General features: G+C 38.6%; 2 protein-coding genes across 3 annotated transcripts in view; both read right to left on the bottom strand.

Annotated features, from left to right (window-relative positions):
• Window positions 1–1,129, bottom strand: part of mrc1a (mannose receptor, C type 1a) — a 60,492-nt gene extending 59,363 nt beyond the window's left edge. The window contains exon 1 of the mRNA XM_002662968.6: window positions 1,010–1,129. Within this exon, the coding sequence (XP_002663014.2) occupies window positions 1,010–1,082 (73 nt within the window). The 5' untranslated portion in view covers window positions 1,083–1,129. The remainder of the gene's footprint in view (window positions 1–1,009) is intronic.
• The window catches only part of LOC110439952 (transmembrane protein 236-like), a 766,382-nt gene that overhangs the window by 710,304 nt on the left and 39,618 nt on the right, over window positions 1–16,460 (bottom strand). For both annotated transcript variants that reach the window (XR_011016419.2, XM_073907388.1), the window contains one exon: window positions 10,312–12,827. Coding sequence is in view for 1 of the 2 variants with exons in the window: in XM_073907388.1 (XP_073763489.1) it covers window positions 12,067–12,827 (761 nt within the window). In the remaining variant the exon portion in view is untranslated. The remainder of the gene's footprint in view (window positions 1–10,311; window positions 12,828–16,460) is intronic.

Below are 16,460 nucleotides of genomic sequence, written 5' to 3' on the forward strand. Positions count from 1 at the left end.
TGAAATTGCATTTTAGGCTAAAAAATAGTCTATCTTTTAAAATAACTAATAAAATAGCATGTACTGATGCCATACTGCCATAATGACAAGGACAAAATAAATATGTTATTAGAAAGTAGTTATTTAAAAGATTATGTTTAAAATGTGTTGAAAAGTGAAAAACTTTGAAGGAGGGTATATGCGGTTTGTGCAATACTTATGTATTTTTTTGTGTCTTTTCAAGTAAATAAAATATTTTTTGATAATCCACCTTGCCTTTTCTGCCATATAATTGAAATATTTTTTTCAACACATTTACAAACATTCTAGTTTTAACAACTAATAACTGATTTATTTTATCTTATTGTACATAATAAGATAAGCACATAATATTTACTGCATATTTTTCAAGATACTAGTATTCGGCTTAAAGTGACATTTAAAGACGTAACTAGGTTAATTGGGTTAATTAGGCAAGTTATGATAATTAAGCAAGTTACTGTATGACTGTGGTTTGTTCTGTAGACTATCCAAAATAATATAGATTAAAGGGTCTGATAATTTTAAACTTACAATGTTTTTTACAATACTAAAAAAAATATTTTAAATGAAATAAAACAAATACGACTTTCTCCTGAAGAAAAAAATATTATTGAAAATATTGTAAAAAAAAAAAACTTGCTCTGTTATTTATTTTGTAAGTATTTAAAAAGTAAAAAAAAATACTTTAACTGTATATTATAACATGCCAGTAACTGCAGTTTTCATCTCTTATTCTTTCAAATCAATTTATTAAATAAATTAAATAAAAACTAGCAGCAATAGTGTAAGTACAAATCTGAGTATATCTTACATGTTTTACGTATTTTAATCCATTTAAGTAAGATGATTAACATAAAACATTAAAGATAACAAAGTATATTTCTATCCCTAGCATGTCTCACTGAAAAATAAAAATTAAGTGTAGACAATTCAAAATAGTGCAGGTCACAGTTAAATTTTCATTAACAAACATAAATCAGTGTCATACCTGTTTGACTTGAAAGTTGCAAGGCAATTTTTAAAAACAGCAACACAAACAGTGGATTGTCAAATGTCCTCATTTCTGTCTTTTAATCAGCAATCCAGTTAGGAATCCCCCATATGTGTTAGAAGTGTGGGAGGTTTTGCCAGCTATATACACTTTTTGTAGTTAAAAAAATGTGTATCCTGTCATGTGGTTGAAAGGGGGGCTGTTCGTTTAAATCATTCATTTAAGATGTGAAATGATCTTCTTTTACATTTGTAGTTATTGACATAATTAACATAGATTTTTATATATATATATATATATATATATATATATATATATATATATATATATATATATATATATATATATATATATATATATATAATTATTATTATTATTATTAGTTTTATTTTATTTATTTAAATGTAAGTAAATTACATTTACAATTAGATACATCTGTTTTAATTTGTGCTAACAGTCCAAGTGGGAAAGGGGTACACAGACACATAATATGTATATTTATTTATCTTGGATTTTTAATCATCTAAACTGCCTGAGTCAAAAACCTGCAGTGGGTCACACTCTGAACAAGAAACTTCAGCTTCTCTATTGTATCGTGTCTTGTCCATGTGAACACACTACTCTCTGTTTATACACAGTGCTTACATTTAAAATATTTTAATATTCCTATTTTACACTTGTGCAACAAAAATAAATCCATTTAACTGATTCATTCAGATAAAAAAAAACTACATTTTACTCCATCAGTGCTGTTAAAATTACCACATAAAATTTTAAATATAGTCACTCACGACAATATTTCACCTGAAGTTTTTCAGCCGGTCAACTGTATAACACTGTCATGGAGCTTCTCTCTGACAAAGACCTTGACTTGAGGTCTAGCATAACAAAACAACTTGAAACAATAATACCTTTTAATTTGTGTATGTGGCAAGAAGTACTGCAAAGCTCTCAGTTCCTGGTATTTTTCTTTCAGCTGAAAAAAAAATGCTGATTTGCTAGAATGGAAACACAATGGCAATTCTAGAGAAAATAAAGCTCAGCAAAAAGGAAATGAAAGGTACAAGCTTCAGAGGTCTGATTTGGTCATAGGGAAATCCTGTTTCCTGCTGAGTATAAGAAAGAATTGAGTCTTATAAAGACTAATCCCTAAAATGGCACAAAATGTTAGAAAGAAGGAAACAATAGACAAGGAGAAAAAAAATATTATTATAACTAAAGTACTATGAATATTATTTTTAACTTTGTCAGATTAGCCCATTGCTGCAAAAACACAATTAATAATAATAAAAAAAATTAAAAAAAGCTAATTAGAGGATGAAGAATGTTTTTACTCTTCATGCTCTCATTAATTTAATTTTAACATGACAAACATTTTGTTTTTCACTAACATTGATTAATAGTGTTTCGGCAGTAATGGCCAAAAGAGATGTCTGGAGGTGACATTTAAAATACATTTTCTTTTAAAGAGCTTACATTTTTTTTTCCTAATCTTCCACAGCTTAGATTTTGTTTGTTGTTTATGCTTTTGATCGGAACAGTGATCGAGGAAATTCAATTTGCAACTTTTTTTAATAAAACGGATGCCTGATTTGTCATTCTAAATAATAATAATAATAATAATAATAATAATAATAATAATAATATTATTATTATTATTATTATTATTATTATTATTATTATTATTATTATTATTATTATTATTATTATTATTATTATTATTATGGCACAGTCGGTAGCACTGTTGCTTTACAGCAAGGTTGCTGGTTTGAGCCCCGGCTGGGTCAGTTGCCATTTTTGTGTGGATTGTTCGCCCCGTGTTCGTGTGGATTTTCTCCTGGTGCTCCAGTTTCCTCCACAGTCCAAAGTCATGTGCTATAGGTAAATTGAATAAAACTAAACCGGTAGTAGTGTATGTGTGGGTGTGAATGCAAAAGTGAATGGGTGTTTCCCAGTGCTGCGTTGTGGCTGGAAGGGCATTCGCTGCATAAAACATGTGCTGGATAAGTTGGTGCTTCATTCTGTTGTGGCAACTCCAGAATAATAAAAGGACCAAGCGGAAATAAAATTAATGATTAAATCTTTTCACTATTATTATTTTTTGATATTGTGTCTAAAATCTTTTATTTATTTATTTTCTTTTCGGCTTAGTTCTTTTAGTAATCTGGGCCCTGTTTTTAAAAGGTTTAATCCGGGTAAAATTTATCCGGATTTAGCAATCCTGGTTTTGTGATCCGTGATCACGTAATACAGCTTACTTTTTGAGCCAGTTTTTCAAAGCAACATCAGACTGGACCAATCACACAAACACTGTACATTGAGGATATTTATAACAAGTTTCAAATACAGATGTATTGAATAAAAAAACGACTTCGTCAAAAACTCCACAACAATTTCAGACTTCCGCATCTGATGTGGAGAGACTAGCTTGTCTGAGCGTAGCCTTTAGAAGGCGGATCTCAAGTCTGGCCTTGGTTTGCTGCAGTAAGTTATTCCTCTGCCCGACGAAGCTGTGCTTCTGCCCATTCAGTCTCTTTTTGCAATTGTTGAAAGTGAAAAAATCAGTCATTGCCATTCTTTGCAATTTTTTTTTTTTTTTTTTTTTGGTTATTCAGTAATCATTGCATGCATCAATAATAAATATTATAAAAAGTAAAATATTTTCCAATGTGATATATATATACACACACACACACACACACATTAGTGACAGAATAAAATTGCTTGTTAATTAATTGATTTGGTCAATTTTGACAGCTGTTTGGGGGATTATTTTATGAGGCTAAACTCTTTCTACTTTGCTGTAGGCCTATACTGAAAGGCTGAATTTGTTAAAGCCTACCCAATCACTGTAGCCTGATGGATGAACAAATACAATCAAACCTTATGAATAAATAGTATATCTTGTAAGATACTGCATGATCCAAATATACTATTGTTTGATAAATTTTGTAAGTTTTCATTACATTTTGGGCATAAATTCCACGCTGAATCTACCCTTCTGATGGGATCAGTTTAATCCAGATTTTTTGAAACAAAATGATCCAAATCCTACAAAAAGGTCTGAAAAACCCAAACTAAAAATTTGATCCGGATCAAAACCAAGATTGGATTACGTGATCTTATCCGATTATGGTATCCGTTTTTTTTCCTTTGAAAAACCTATTTTCAAGATTTGATTCAATCCCTTATCCAAAATCCTAGTGGATTACTTTTGAAAAAACCAGGCCCTGGGGCCACCACAGCGAAAGAACAAAAAATTTGTTTTATTTTTTTCTCACATATCCCAAGGTTTTAATTGGTCAGGTTTTTTTAAATAAATACTTGTATCATTAAGACAAATTTTATTTTCAATATATGTGTTGTTTTTATTCATTTCAATATTTAGAGATTGACAGACAGGATCTGGTACAAAACATATACACACAAATGCATTTTAGCCTAAATAAACCTTAAATGCATGAAATAAAATCCAACATAGAATAATTTAGAAAACTTTGAATGTTACAATTTTAAAATAATAACATGTTCCAATCTGCTTTGTACAAAAATAAAGTTTAATCTGTTTTATAAAAATCAAACCCCCTGGCATACATACATGTACCAAGAGAAAAATAAAATAGAAATGTGTTCCACAAACAACTTAGAACTTAAAAGAAGATAACATTAAAAAATCATGTCTGTGCTCTCTCTGGATTTCTGGATTACACAATGCATTATTTTGTCATTCAATAATACAGATCCTAAATCTTTTCAGAGCCACTGATATTGCTATGTTAGTGTATTAATCTCCCTTTTCTTTTATCAGTCTGATATTTTGTTTGATGTGTAAATGGAATCATGCAAACTATTCATGTGTAAAATGTATTTCTGCACCACTCCTGTGAACCACCACTATAGAAAACTGCTAAAATAATACCTCACCCTCAAACTCACATTTATTAAACAGATGTTATTACTAGCTCAAATCGTTCCTGCAAACACTTTGTTTTGCTAGTAAATTATGTAGAATAATGTAGTAGATCCTAAATCAGATAAGTATGTATTATTCTATGCCATTTTGCAGTATAAATAGTACAAGTAGTGCATTCACAATTAAAAAAAATATATTTAAAAAGGAATAAATAAGTGCAGTTTAAATACCTGGATGATGTACCGATTCAGTTGATAAACATACATAAGTTTGAAAGGTTAAATGCTTTATCCACTCAGTGCTTAAGTGGAGGAGCTATCGAGGTTGGATTACTTCATTTACTTTGAATTTTGCCAGCAAAATTATCCAACATAAGTGATGATGTGCTTTGGTTTCCCCCACAGTAAAAAAACATAAAGTATATGTGAATTTGATGATTGACCTTAGGCCCCATTTACACTAATACGTTTTAGTTTTAAAACTGTGTTTTAGAAAGAAAACGACCCAAGTCCACATGCGTTTCACCTAGCAATTCAGAAAAGTTCTCGGTTAACACTATACCGCTGAAAACGCGTATCATGTGACACATATACACACACTGGAATTCACTGCAGTATATGCACCTGTCTGAGCTCCAGGCAGTCAGCTGGGGCCTCATGTTCAAAGATTTGCGTTAAATTCGTACCAAAACATTGCATACATACAAAGCTGCAAATATATGTACTCAGTATAATCCTGATGAATGAAACACAGCGTAAGTGAAATCCCTTGCATATTCTCTTTGTACATCTGAATTAACATGAAGCTGAGTGCAAGTACACAAGCGCAAAACCCCTCCTTGCCTCCTCCTCCATATAAAAATGGCAATGACTCCACTTTGGCAAAACCAAACGAAAAAGCAATGGCAAAAGCAAGCAAGAAGAGAAACTTCACAGAATGTCAATTGGAGATGCTCCTATTGGAGGTAGACCGGAGAAAATTTGTGTTATTTCTTAGTTTGTCCTTCGGAATTATTAAGAAAAGAAAAAAAAATAGAAAGGGAGAAATTAGCTGACGCAGTTAACACATTGAGGTTGCACTGTGAGTGAATTAAAAGAGAAATGGTCAGATGTAAAGGTGCAGGTTAAGAGAAGAACAGCAGCACTGTTGTAAGTGAGAGCAGGGTTACCCCTTATGTGCACCACCAGAGGGAGCCTTCACCTGAATTCTAATCGGATTCTTTGACTCAAATTCCCATAAGCCCTTTTGCCTGTTGCTGATTGTGGCACAGGTACCTCTCATCCGTGCAGTGTATTTAAACCACTCTTACCATCACTCAGTAGGAAGTCTTGATTTGCCCAGCAGTCATTATCGAGCATTTTCCATTCCTGCCTGGTCTGTGTACTAAACTCTAGCCTGCTTCATCGACTGTTAATTGTTATCCGCCTGCCCTGAACTCTAGCCTGCTTCATCGAATGTGAATGTTCTCTGCCTGCCCCCAACTCTGCTGTTTTATGACCTGATTCCTGGTTTGTCCCTTTGTTTGTTACTTTTGTTTGAGTGTGCTAATGAAGCTTGCAAATGGATTCTGACTCATCACAACAGGCGCACTGTCAAAGTGTGGACTGAACAGGCAGGGGAACAGGGGATGCTGAACTACCACCCTTGGGGAAGAGAGTTGCTTCAATTGTGGGCGTCACAAAATTTTAGAATTAATTTGAATATTTTATCTCAAAGGGTGTCAGAGTTTAATTGACGTTTACAATTTTCTGTGGTGGTCGCTGATTAAATCAGGCACTATGCCTAAAAAAATGAATAAATGAATGAATGAAGCGATTATGCCGATTATGAAGCAACATTATTATTTAATGTCGACTGGGCAACTTCCATTACAAAAAAAATAAATTTAATAAAAATTGTGTTTCATTTAGGATGACACTAAACTCATATACTACATGTTTGGGTGTATAAGTGCAATAATGCTTATTATATATGTGAAGAGCAAGGCAGTCAAAGCCCTGCAGAGTGTAGTTCAGGCCCTGCTTCAAGACACTTACCTATAAGTTTCAAAGCCAGAAGTACTAAATTAGTTTGATCAGGTGTGTTTAATTGGGGTTAAAGCTAATTGTTTAAAGCGTTGTTTTCCTTATTTCTTTTTGTTATATAGGCTAAATATCACTTTTCTTCCTGTTACGGCTGCATTCAAAATGGCATAAGATCCCCCCAGGGAACTCTAAGCTGTGTCTCTATTAAGCAACACAATGGGATACCATTTCTCTCTTATAACATTCTGAAGCACAGGTGAAATCAATCCAATTGGCAGGACGTACCATACGTGTGATGTCAGACCAAAGGTATTAAAGCACCACGCACACAATGAACTTCAGCTTTTACTCTCTTCACACTGAGAATGAGTTTGTTGGTTTTGAAGCACTCACAGCACTGATGAGGCATTACTGAAACCATTTAAACAGAATACATGCACACAATTTCTTTTTCTGTTTAATAAATGGCAAAATGAACATTTAGATCATGTGCTCCTCCATGTCCTTGTTCCATTACAGAACAGGACACACATGATCTGTTTGTGCAGTGCCTTGGTCAGAAACACTTCCTGGCTGAGCGATGTGAAGTTGCCGTGCTCTGTTTGATAAAAAGCCGGCGGCGGGCGTCCCTCGGGGCACTGGTCCCGCCCGCGCTGAGGCCGAGCGGCAATTAATGTTGTGGGGATTGCAGCTCAATCTGGCAGAGAAGATGGAGACAAGCTCGAGAGCTTCTTCTCCTCCTTCTATTGTCAGATCGAGATCCAGTCAGCGCGAGTTGGAAGCCCGTTCATTTGCCTGTTCGTCTCGTGCTGACGGGCGGCTACTCCGCCTGTCGGCTTCTGAGGGAGTCGCCAGTATGGAGGGCCATTGCGGCCAAAATGACGTTCTCCCATTATGCCCCAAATATGATGAGCTGGCAGAGGTCCTGGCTAATGTAACAACAACATAATATTAACTGGGAAGTGGTGAGGCAGGAAGTGCCTCTGAGGGGGTCTTCCATTTATAAGCCAGCAAGGGTCAATATATTCTGCCGTTGCTGGTTTATATGAACACGGGTGCCGCACGATGCCAAAAATGGAGGAGCATTTGGTGCGCTATTTGCTACCTCAGGCATCGTAAACGAAGACCCCCGCCTTTCCGTCTAAACCAATAAAAGTAACATCAATGTTAGTAGGCAAGGCATATAGCAGGCCAGTCTGATGAGTGTCTGCACACGATGTCACTATTGCAGGCATACCAGGCTGACCTGCTAAAGGAAGCCCATTGACAATGGGGCGGCGGTGCCCAGTACAGTCTGTAAAAGACTTTAGGCTTCGGACCTGTGCCGAGCCAATAAAAAAGTGTCTAAAACCTTAGGCCGCACTATGGCGGCCATGGTGGTAAAAGAGAGACATTTATGGCTTAATTAAGCAGACATCAAGGAGGAAGACAAACGCATCTTCCTTGATGCTTACATTTTGCCTGTGGGGTTGTTTGGCGACTCGATTGATAGTGTCGCCAAATCGTTTGAGTGGGTGAAAAAGAGATTGGCCTCCTATGGGAACTTCCTTCGCCAGAAAGGGCATCCTTCAGGGGCTGTGTGGCCAGACCAGCCCCAACCGTCAACCAGCTCATCTCAGCAAAAAGAGAGTGTGGCTTTCTGTCAGCCCCCAAAAAGAAAATGGGGTGGAAAACGCTCTCAAAGGGCAAAGGCTGTAATATACAGTGGTCCGAGGACCATTGTTGTGAGACAGCCCGCGCCTCAGAAGAAGTCCTACTATTAGGACTTCTTCTGGCAGCCCTCAACGAGGACTAAAAGCCACTTTCTCATTGCCCACAGGAGGTCTATTCACCAACCCTCCCTCCGTTGGTCCCTCAGGGCGTTATCCACAAACGCTTCATTCTAAAAGTAGTGGCGTTAGTGGACTCGCCCCCTCTACTGAGGGTCCAAGAGCAGTTAATTCAGGTGCCTCCTGTGGTGAATTCACCTCAGTGTCCAGAGTTAGCTACTCAGGGGAACATAGAGGCCAGTTTCGAGAGACTGGTACCCCTTTGGAATATTATGGCAGAGTGGAAATGTCTGCCAAATGTTTCGCAGTGGGTCCTGCTTACCATAAAGGGGGGCTACAGAATTCAGCTTGCTTCATTCCCCTCTCGCTTCAATAGGGTGCACCATACCCTAATGAAGCCAGAGCAGGCTCTAGTGAAGAAACGAGAAGTAAACTCTCTTCTGAGGTAGAGAGCCATAGAACAGATCCCTTCTCTAGACAGTGAGTCAGGGTTTTACAGCCGTTACTTCATTTTTCCATAAAAGAATAGAGGGCTGCGTCTGATATTAGATCTAAGACAGCTAAATCGCTCAGTACAAACACTGAAGTTCAAAATGTTGACTATCAGCACCATTTTGTCACAAATGCAGACTGAGGACTGGTTTGTCACGATAGATCTGAAGGATGCATACTTCCACATATTCATCCGGCTACAAGAGATTCGGATTCTCAATTACCTTGACAATGTTTGCGTGTCTGCCCCCTACCCGAATCGAGTCAATTTGGGCAGCCACAAAGAGAATCAGGCAGGGCAAAGCCATCATTGTCAAACAGTTCCAGAAGCTGTTGGGTCTGCTAGCGGCAGCCTCCAACATAATTCCATATGGAAAGAGCCCTGGTTTCTGTCCCAGGGCCCTCCATTGGGAGTAATATCTCAGCGCCTGGCTCAGACATCAGATGTCTCACGCAAGGGCTGGGGAGCAACTCTGAGGGACCTTCCCGCACCGGGATAGTGGAGAGACCATCATCTCCACATGCAAATCAACTGCTTAAAGATGTTAGCAGTGTTTCGGGGTCTGAGACACTTCTTCCCTTAAGTGAGAGGTCACCATGTGTTAGTGAAGACTGGCAACACATCAGTGGTCTCTTATATCAACCATCAAGGGGGTCTGAATTTGCTACCTCTGTGCAGTTTGGCAAAGCAGATCATTTTGTGGGTTCAGGGGAGGTTGCTCTCTCTGAAGGGGGATGGCTACTACACCCAAAAGTGGTAGCGGCCATTTGGCAGAGATTAGGCAAAGCCAACATCAATCTATTTGTCTGTCAAAACTCAACACATTGCCCATTGTGGTCTTCCCTCACACATCCCAGTACCTTTGGGGTTGGATGCTATGGTGTAGATATGGTCGAGGCATCGTCTTTATGCCTTTCCCCAGATCTCTCTGCTTTCGGGAGTCCTGGAGAGGTCCGTCAAAGGGGGTACAACCTATTCCTGGTAGCCCCTTATTGGCCCAAACAAGTGTGTTTCTCGGACCTAGTGACTCTCCTCGATGGTCTTATGGGAGATTCCCGTCCTGAGAGACCTCCTGCCCCAGGCGAAAGGTGTTATAGTGCACCCCTACCCGGACCTCTGGAAACTGTGAATGTGGCCTCTGAGGGGGCCCACCTTGTAGATCTTGGTTTGTTAACCGAGGTTGTTCAAACCATACTAAGCTCCAGAGCTCCTTCCACAAGGAGATTGTAAGCCACCAAGTGGAAACTTGTTACTTTGCTGTGAACAGACCACCATCTGGATCCAGTCCACTGCTCTGTGGGGTCAGTGCTGGAATTTCTCCAGGAGCGTTTTGAATTCAGTCTGACTCCGTCAACGCCTAAAGTTTACGTATCGCACTGATGGTCTTGGCAAAGACCCTCTGTTGGTCAGATTCCTCCATGGATCCAGGAGGTTGGGGCCTGTCTGCGCCAGTAGGGTTCCTACTTACAGTCTACTTTTGAACTAATTAAGGATGTGTCGGAAAAGTTTCTGATCCTTAAAACTGTCTTTTTGTTGGCCATTATATCCATCAAAAGAGTAAGAGATTTACAAGAGCTGCCTGTAGCTCCCTCTTGTCTGAAATTCTCACATGGTATGGTGAGAGTATTCCTGGACCCCAGAGCAGGGTAAGTTCCTAAGGTCCCCATTGAGGTGGTGTGACCTACAGTGCTGCAGGCCTTTAATCTTCCACCATTTACAACGCCAGATCAGGAGTGCTTAAATCTGCTTTGCCCAGTGCAGGTATTAGACGCATACGTACATCGTACGTTTGCTTGGCGTTCTACAGAACAGTTGTTTGTTTTGTATGGTCCACCTAAATGTGGGCACCAGCGTCTAAGCAGTCTCTGAGCTGATGGATAGTTGAGGTTATTTCACTGGCATATGAAGCCCTGCATCGGCCTATCCCTGAAGTGATCAGGGCCTACTCAACAAGGGGTAAAGCCTTTCGTTCTGGCCAGTCCATGACTGGCATCTGTAATGCAGCTGGGTAGTCTATCCCGCATGCCTTTATAAGGTTTTATCAGTTGGATCTAGACCCCACTCTGGGTTCTAGTATCCTAGCGTTATAAGGAGAACTCATCCCCAGCATTTAAAACTATGGCGTGTTTGGGATAGTGTTCCCATTGTATCTCCTAATAGACACGCAGCGTCCTGTAGGGAACATCTCAGGTTAAGAATGTAACCATGGTTCCTTTAGGGAACGAGACACTGCGTTGCTTTGCCATACTTTTTCATGCCTTGTGCGCTCCGTTCGAGAGGTATAAGCTGAAGTTCATTGTGTGCGTGGTGCTTTTATACCTTTGTTCTGACGTCACAAGCATGTTACGTCCCCCCAATTAGATTGGATTGATTTCACCTGTGCTTCAGAAGGTTATAAGAGAGGGATGGTATCCCATTGTGTCTCCTAATAGAGACACAGCATCTCATTCCCCTAAGGTAACCATGGTTACAATCATAACCTGAGACGTTTTGTCAGAGGGCACTAAGGGAGGACAATTTTCATTCGGATAATTGTTAAACTAAACTGTCGTAAAAATTGCTTAGAGCAAATTACCAAAAAGTGTGAGAAACTTTAAGATTTCAAAATCCTTCAAAGTGGATGTTGAAGTGTTGGAAAGGAATGAAGCATAGGGGAGATAACTCAGAATAGAACACAGCCAGGATCTATGCTTCTATCCATTGGTCTAGAGGTATCATTTCAACCACACATGACTGCAATGCTGTTTGCGAATGTTCACCAAATTATGTTTGTAGCAAGGGCACTTGCAATCTTAGTTGGCTAGCAATGGTTTTAGGGAAATGTACCCCTAGTGTTATTTTCCACAGCAGTTTAGTTAGAACAACCTCTCAGTATTAAAGATCCTGAGTTTTGTCATGAAGTTAAAGTAAATGTAGGCCAGACAGACCAGCAGATTCTTCATCACATATAGCAGTGGTGTTACAAAACCAAAAAGGCCAATCAATGCCATTCTCATGACTAAAAAGGGAAGATCCTGAAGAAGCACACCCAATGGCGAGAGGAGAGGACTGTGAGGTGTTAGGACTATTCGCATTGAAGATAAAAAACAGAAAAGGTAAACTGGTAAAGCCCAGCCAGAAAAATATACAGCAGTGTGGCTTACTACTCGAACCATCTCTACTGTGTCCAACCAAAACAGGAAACTGTCAGCAAAGACTTCAGCACGAGAGTCACTGGCCAGTAGAAAGCTAAGTGGTCCAGTATATGGAGAGGCAATGTTTTGGAAGGGTATGCCAGAATGTGGACTTATTCCAGCAACACCATGCTGCTGTCCGTGGTTGACTGGGACTCTTGGAACGACACCATTCCCAGACAATCCTGGAACTGTTGTGTTGCCCAGATGACCAGCAACTGCTCCGTTGTTTGGCACTCCTGGAACACTGCCAGGTATACCAGGAACAGCAGTATTGGCATGCAATCCTTGCACAATCCCATTAGATGCAACATGCTCTCTGCCAGCATTGCCAGTAGTCGGTGCAGGAAATGGACCCGTCATGGGTGTGACAATAGGAGTAATTCTTCCTACATGTGTCAGCAATGTAGAGGGAATGTCTGGATCCCGAACTAGTCCATTAGCTGAATACACACAAACACAAACAGAAAAAGGGTTCAGTTGTTGAAATCTTTAGAAACACCCAACTGCATTTTTTTCGCATTATAGAATGTGAAGTACACATACCAAGCTTTAGATAACAAAAATGTATCAGATTAACTGTGTTATAGGATGTTAAACATACAATAAAGGTTTAGATAACCCAAAAATGAAAATTCTGTCATTAATTACTCACTCTCATGTAGTTCCAAACCCGAGACCTTTGTTCATTTTCAGAACACAAACTAAAAGAGTTTTCGTACCTTCAATGGACAGCAAAAGTTCAGACAAGGAACCAAATACATTGTCAAAACATTCCATGTAACTTCAGTGGTTCAACTCTAAGCGTACAAGTCATACTGTGCCGAAAAACTGTAAATATGACTTTGTTTGCCTATATTTTCTTTTCCTTATCTCGCGAAAATTTCTTAATATGAAGAATCAGAGAGCTCTCAGATTTTATCCAAAATATCATCGCTTTTGTTTCAATGATGAACGAATGTCTCAGGGGGGTGAAATGACATGAGGATAAGTAACAAGTTACAGAATTTTCATTTTTGGGTTAGCTAAAGTTTAATCCTTTAAAACTTCAGGAAATTGTTAGTAAATTCAAAAGCACAATTCAGATCATGCACATAAGTACAAAAATAAATAAAATACATTATGATCTAGTTACATATTCCATATAAAGATATATACTATATAATGACTACATTAAGGTAACAAATTTTTTTCCCATGGCTAATGATATTTTATAAATATTATGTGACATCATTTTCACAAAACAAAATTTTTAGTGGCCCTGATCTCAATTTAGGCAGCAATTATCATTCAAAAATCACGAATAAGCAGATCAGTTGGCAAAAGTACTTTTCCCAACTCGTAGATAAGGAATATAAGAAAACATAGCAAATAGTTCACAACAACAAACAACTTCTTTTAAATAGCAGGCAATAGATACACACACTTGGCCACAAAGTATCCCCTATTAGTATTATTAAAGGTGGATAGGCCAATGAGAGCATCAGAAGTTTTCCTAGTGGGCTGTTGGACAACAAAGCCCAGCCTGTTTCTAAGCATAAAGTAAACATAAATATATAGAATTTATGTATTTTTGTCTGTTCTGGCGGTGACCCAAAACAATTAACTAATTTAGTTTAGTTCTATATGACATGCCAATTCAAAATGGTTGAGCTGGCCAAATTAGAAGATGCTTGTATTGTTAATATTGTCCAAAGAAAGTACCCCATCACTACACTTTTTAGCATTTGAAAAAAGCAAGGGGATAAGAAGCTGTTACATAAAAATATTATCTGCCCAGTTTTGATGGGGCTACTTTAAAATGTCATGCCAGGATACTGGAACACCCTTGAGCTGGATTTTTTTGTCCTCCTTTTAATATTATTATTAATATATTCTCTAATTAACATTATAAAATGTATTAATAATGGATCAATATATTAAATTATACATGAAGTTAAAGATAGTAGTCAGTAACACACTGTAACTAACATGTTTTTGCACTTCATCTCAATTGTACACAGTGGTGTTTTGTTTAATGCAAACTGCTTAGGACCAAAAGACTTCTAACTGGTTTCCTCTCCTTCATGTAAAGATTTTTTATATTTTTAATAGTGAGATTACAGATCTTTGATTACGGACAACTCCATATAATCTGGCTTTCCCTTATACTGCAAAAAATAAATAAATAATTCTCAAGAAATGCTTCACTGGCTTGTGGAGTTCCCCTTCACAATGGGAACTTCTACATTGTGAGTATATGAAGAGTTCAGATGCAAAAACCGCTAAACGCCCGTTCCGCCAAAAATGAGCTAATGACATTGAGTAAATGCTTTAGGCACGTACTACAGCATCAACAAATAGATTTGCTTCAAATCATCCAAATCCCAGTGCATTTAGAAGTAACAGTTTGTATGCAAAAGCCGCTAAACGCCACTTGCCTTTGACAGCAAAAGCTGCTATATCTCGAGAACCAATCAGAAGCGCAAATCAAATCATGTTTTCAATGCAGCAAAGTGCTGATACACAGACTTTTATGAGGAGACATATTCCGCTTTTGATTTCGATTTTAAATTTAAAAGACAGAGTTTGATAAACTGGATGAGCCTGTTCGACTGTCAGTGAATGGCAAATTAAAACGTCCCCTACCTCAAAACACAATGTGCAGTCGGAAGTGTAACATGCATTAATAACGTGTTTTTGTGTAACAACGCTACTTTGAATGAGTTTGATTTACTATACAATAAACTGCAACTCCATTTCACGAAAAACTCGCCTATGAGTTAAGATGCTGATCTTTTATCCCATGTGGATGCTATGAGGAATAACACACGACCAAGCCCTTAAGTATGGTGAGAATGAATGAATGACAGCTTCTAAAACTGTCTGAGAGGCATCCACTTTTTGCCCAGTAGGCCTTCTCTTAAAGTCTTTGAAAAGGTTATGATTTGGATTAGTTTTCCTCTTTAGATCATCACTATTATATTCTCTATTTATTTTTATATAATTAATTAATATTTAATTAAATCATAGATTAACCTGCTTTTTCTAACTATGATTCCCCTTCGGCTGGGGAACTTCAATGCTATTAGTGGATTTTTAATCCACGTATTGGAATTTTGTTCAGAAAGCTAATCGTCCGAAAGAGTATGTAAACGGCCCAATGAAATGCCAAATGAATTGGCAGCGTCAGCTTGCGCACCTGGTGCTTGTTGCAATCAATTTAGCATAAAACCACAGCGAAAGAAAGATGAGGCATCCTTTTTGCTTCAGAGACTTCTGCAGCCTTCTGAGAGCGTCGATGAGGGTTCCTCCTGCTGATATCCAGTGATTTGAGTGAACGAGAGTGGTCTGCTGGTCCAGAGTGTGTACACGCAGCGGCAGACAGCTGGGCTTCTCCCCTGCCTGGCATTCTTTGGGTCTGTTCCTCCAGAGCAGTTTGTATAAAGTTGCAAATTTTACTAAAAGAGCAACACGGTCATGCAGCACGTCCTTTTCAGGATGACGCTCCGACTGTGTGTTTCTGGATTTGGAAACACACACTGTGGAGTTGGAGATGGTTTATCCCCCAGCTCTGCGACCTGACTGACTAAATGGGTGCCACGTAGAGGACAAAAGGGCCAAGCCTTCGAAGCTTCTCGTCCCCTTCCTGTAGGTGCACAGTAGGCTCACAGAGTCCTGGAGGGCACCTTTTTCTGCCCTTGCTGCATGTCCCTCTGCCCTCACCACTCTTGAGGGTGGAGCAGCCAGGGGGTATGAGGCGATTCCTCAGGTTGAGCGTGCCATTGCGGTCAATCTTTGTCTGAGTGGCGCCTCTTCTTGGCGAGGTTCGCCTTGTCTACCGTCCAAAGCCTATAGGTTATCTGCATCCCTCAGAGCCAGCGCTTACAAGGCTGCGGGCCAGGCTGCTTCCGCCTTGCACGGTATGCAGGTACATTATTATAAATATTTCAAAACAATTAAATTGAGAGAAATGAAGATATATAAATAAATCATAATGTATGGTGCAAACCATGGCTTTGAATAGTCAGGACTGAGTTTACTACTTCCTGGTAGTCGGTGATCAGTTTTATAAGTCTAGGGTAGTGGTTCTTAAG

The sequence above is a fragment of the Danio rerio genome, chromosome 7 (assembly GCF_049306965.1).
Source record: "Danio rerio strain Tuebingen ecotype United States chromosome 7, GRCz12tu, whole genome shotgun sequence".
Lineage (NCBI taxonomy): Eukaryota > Metazoa > Chordata > Actinopteri > Cypriniformes > Danionidae > Danio > Danio rerio.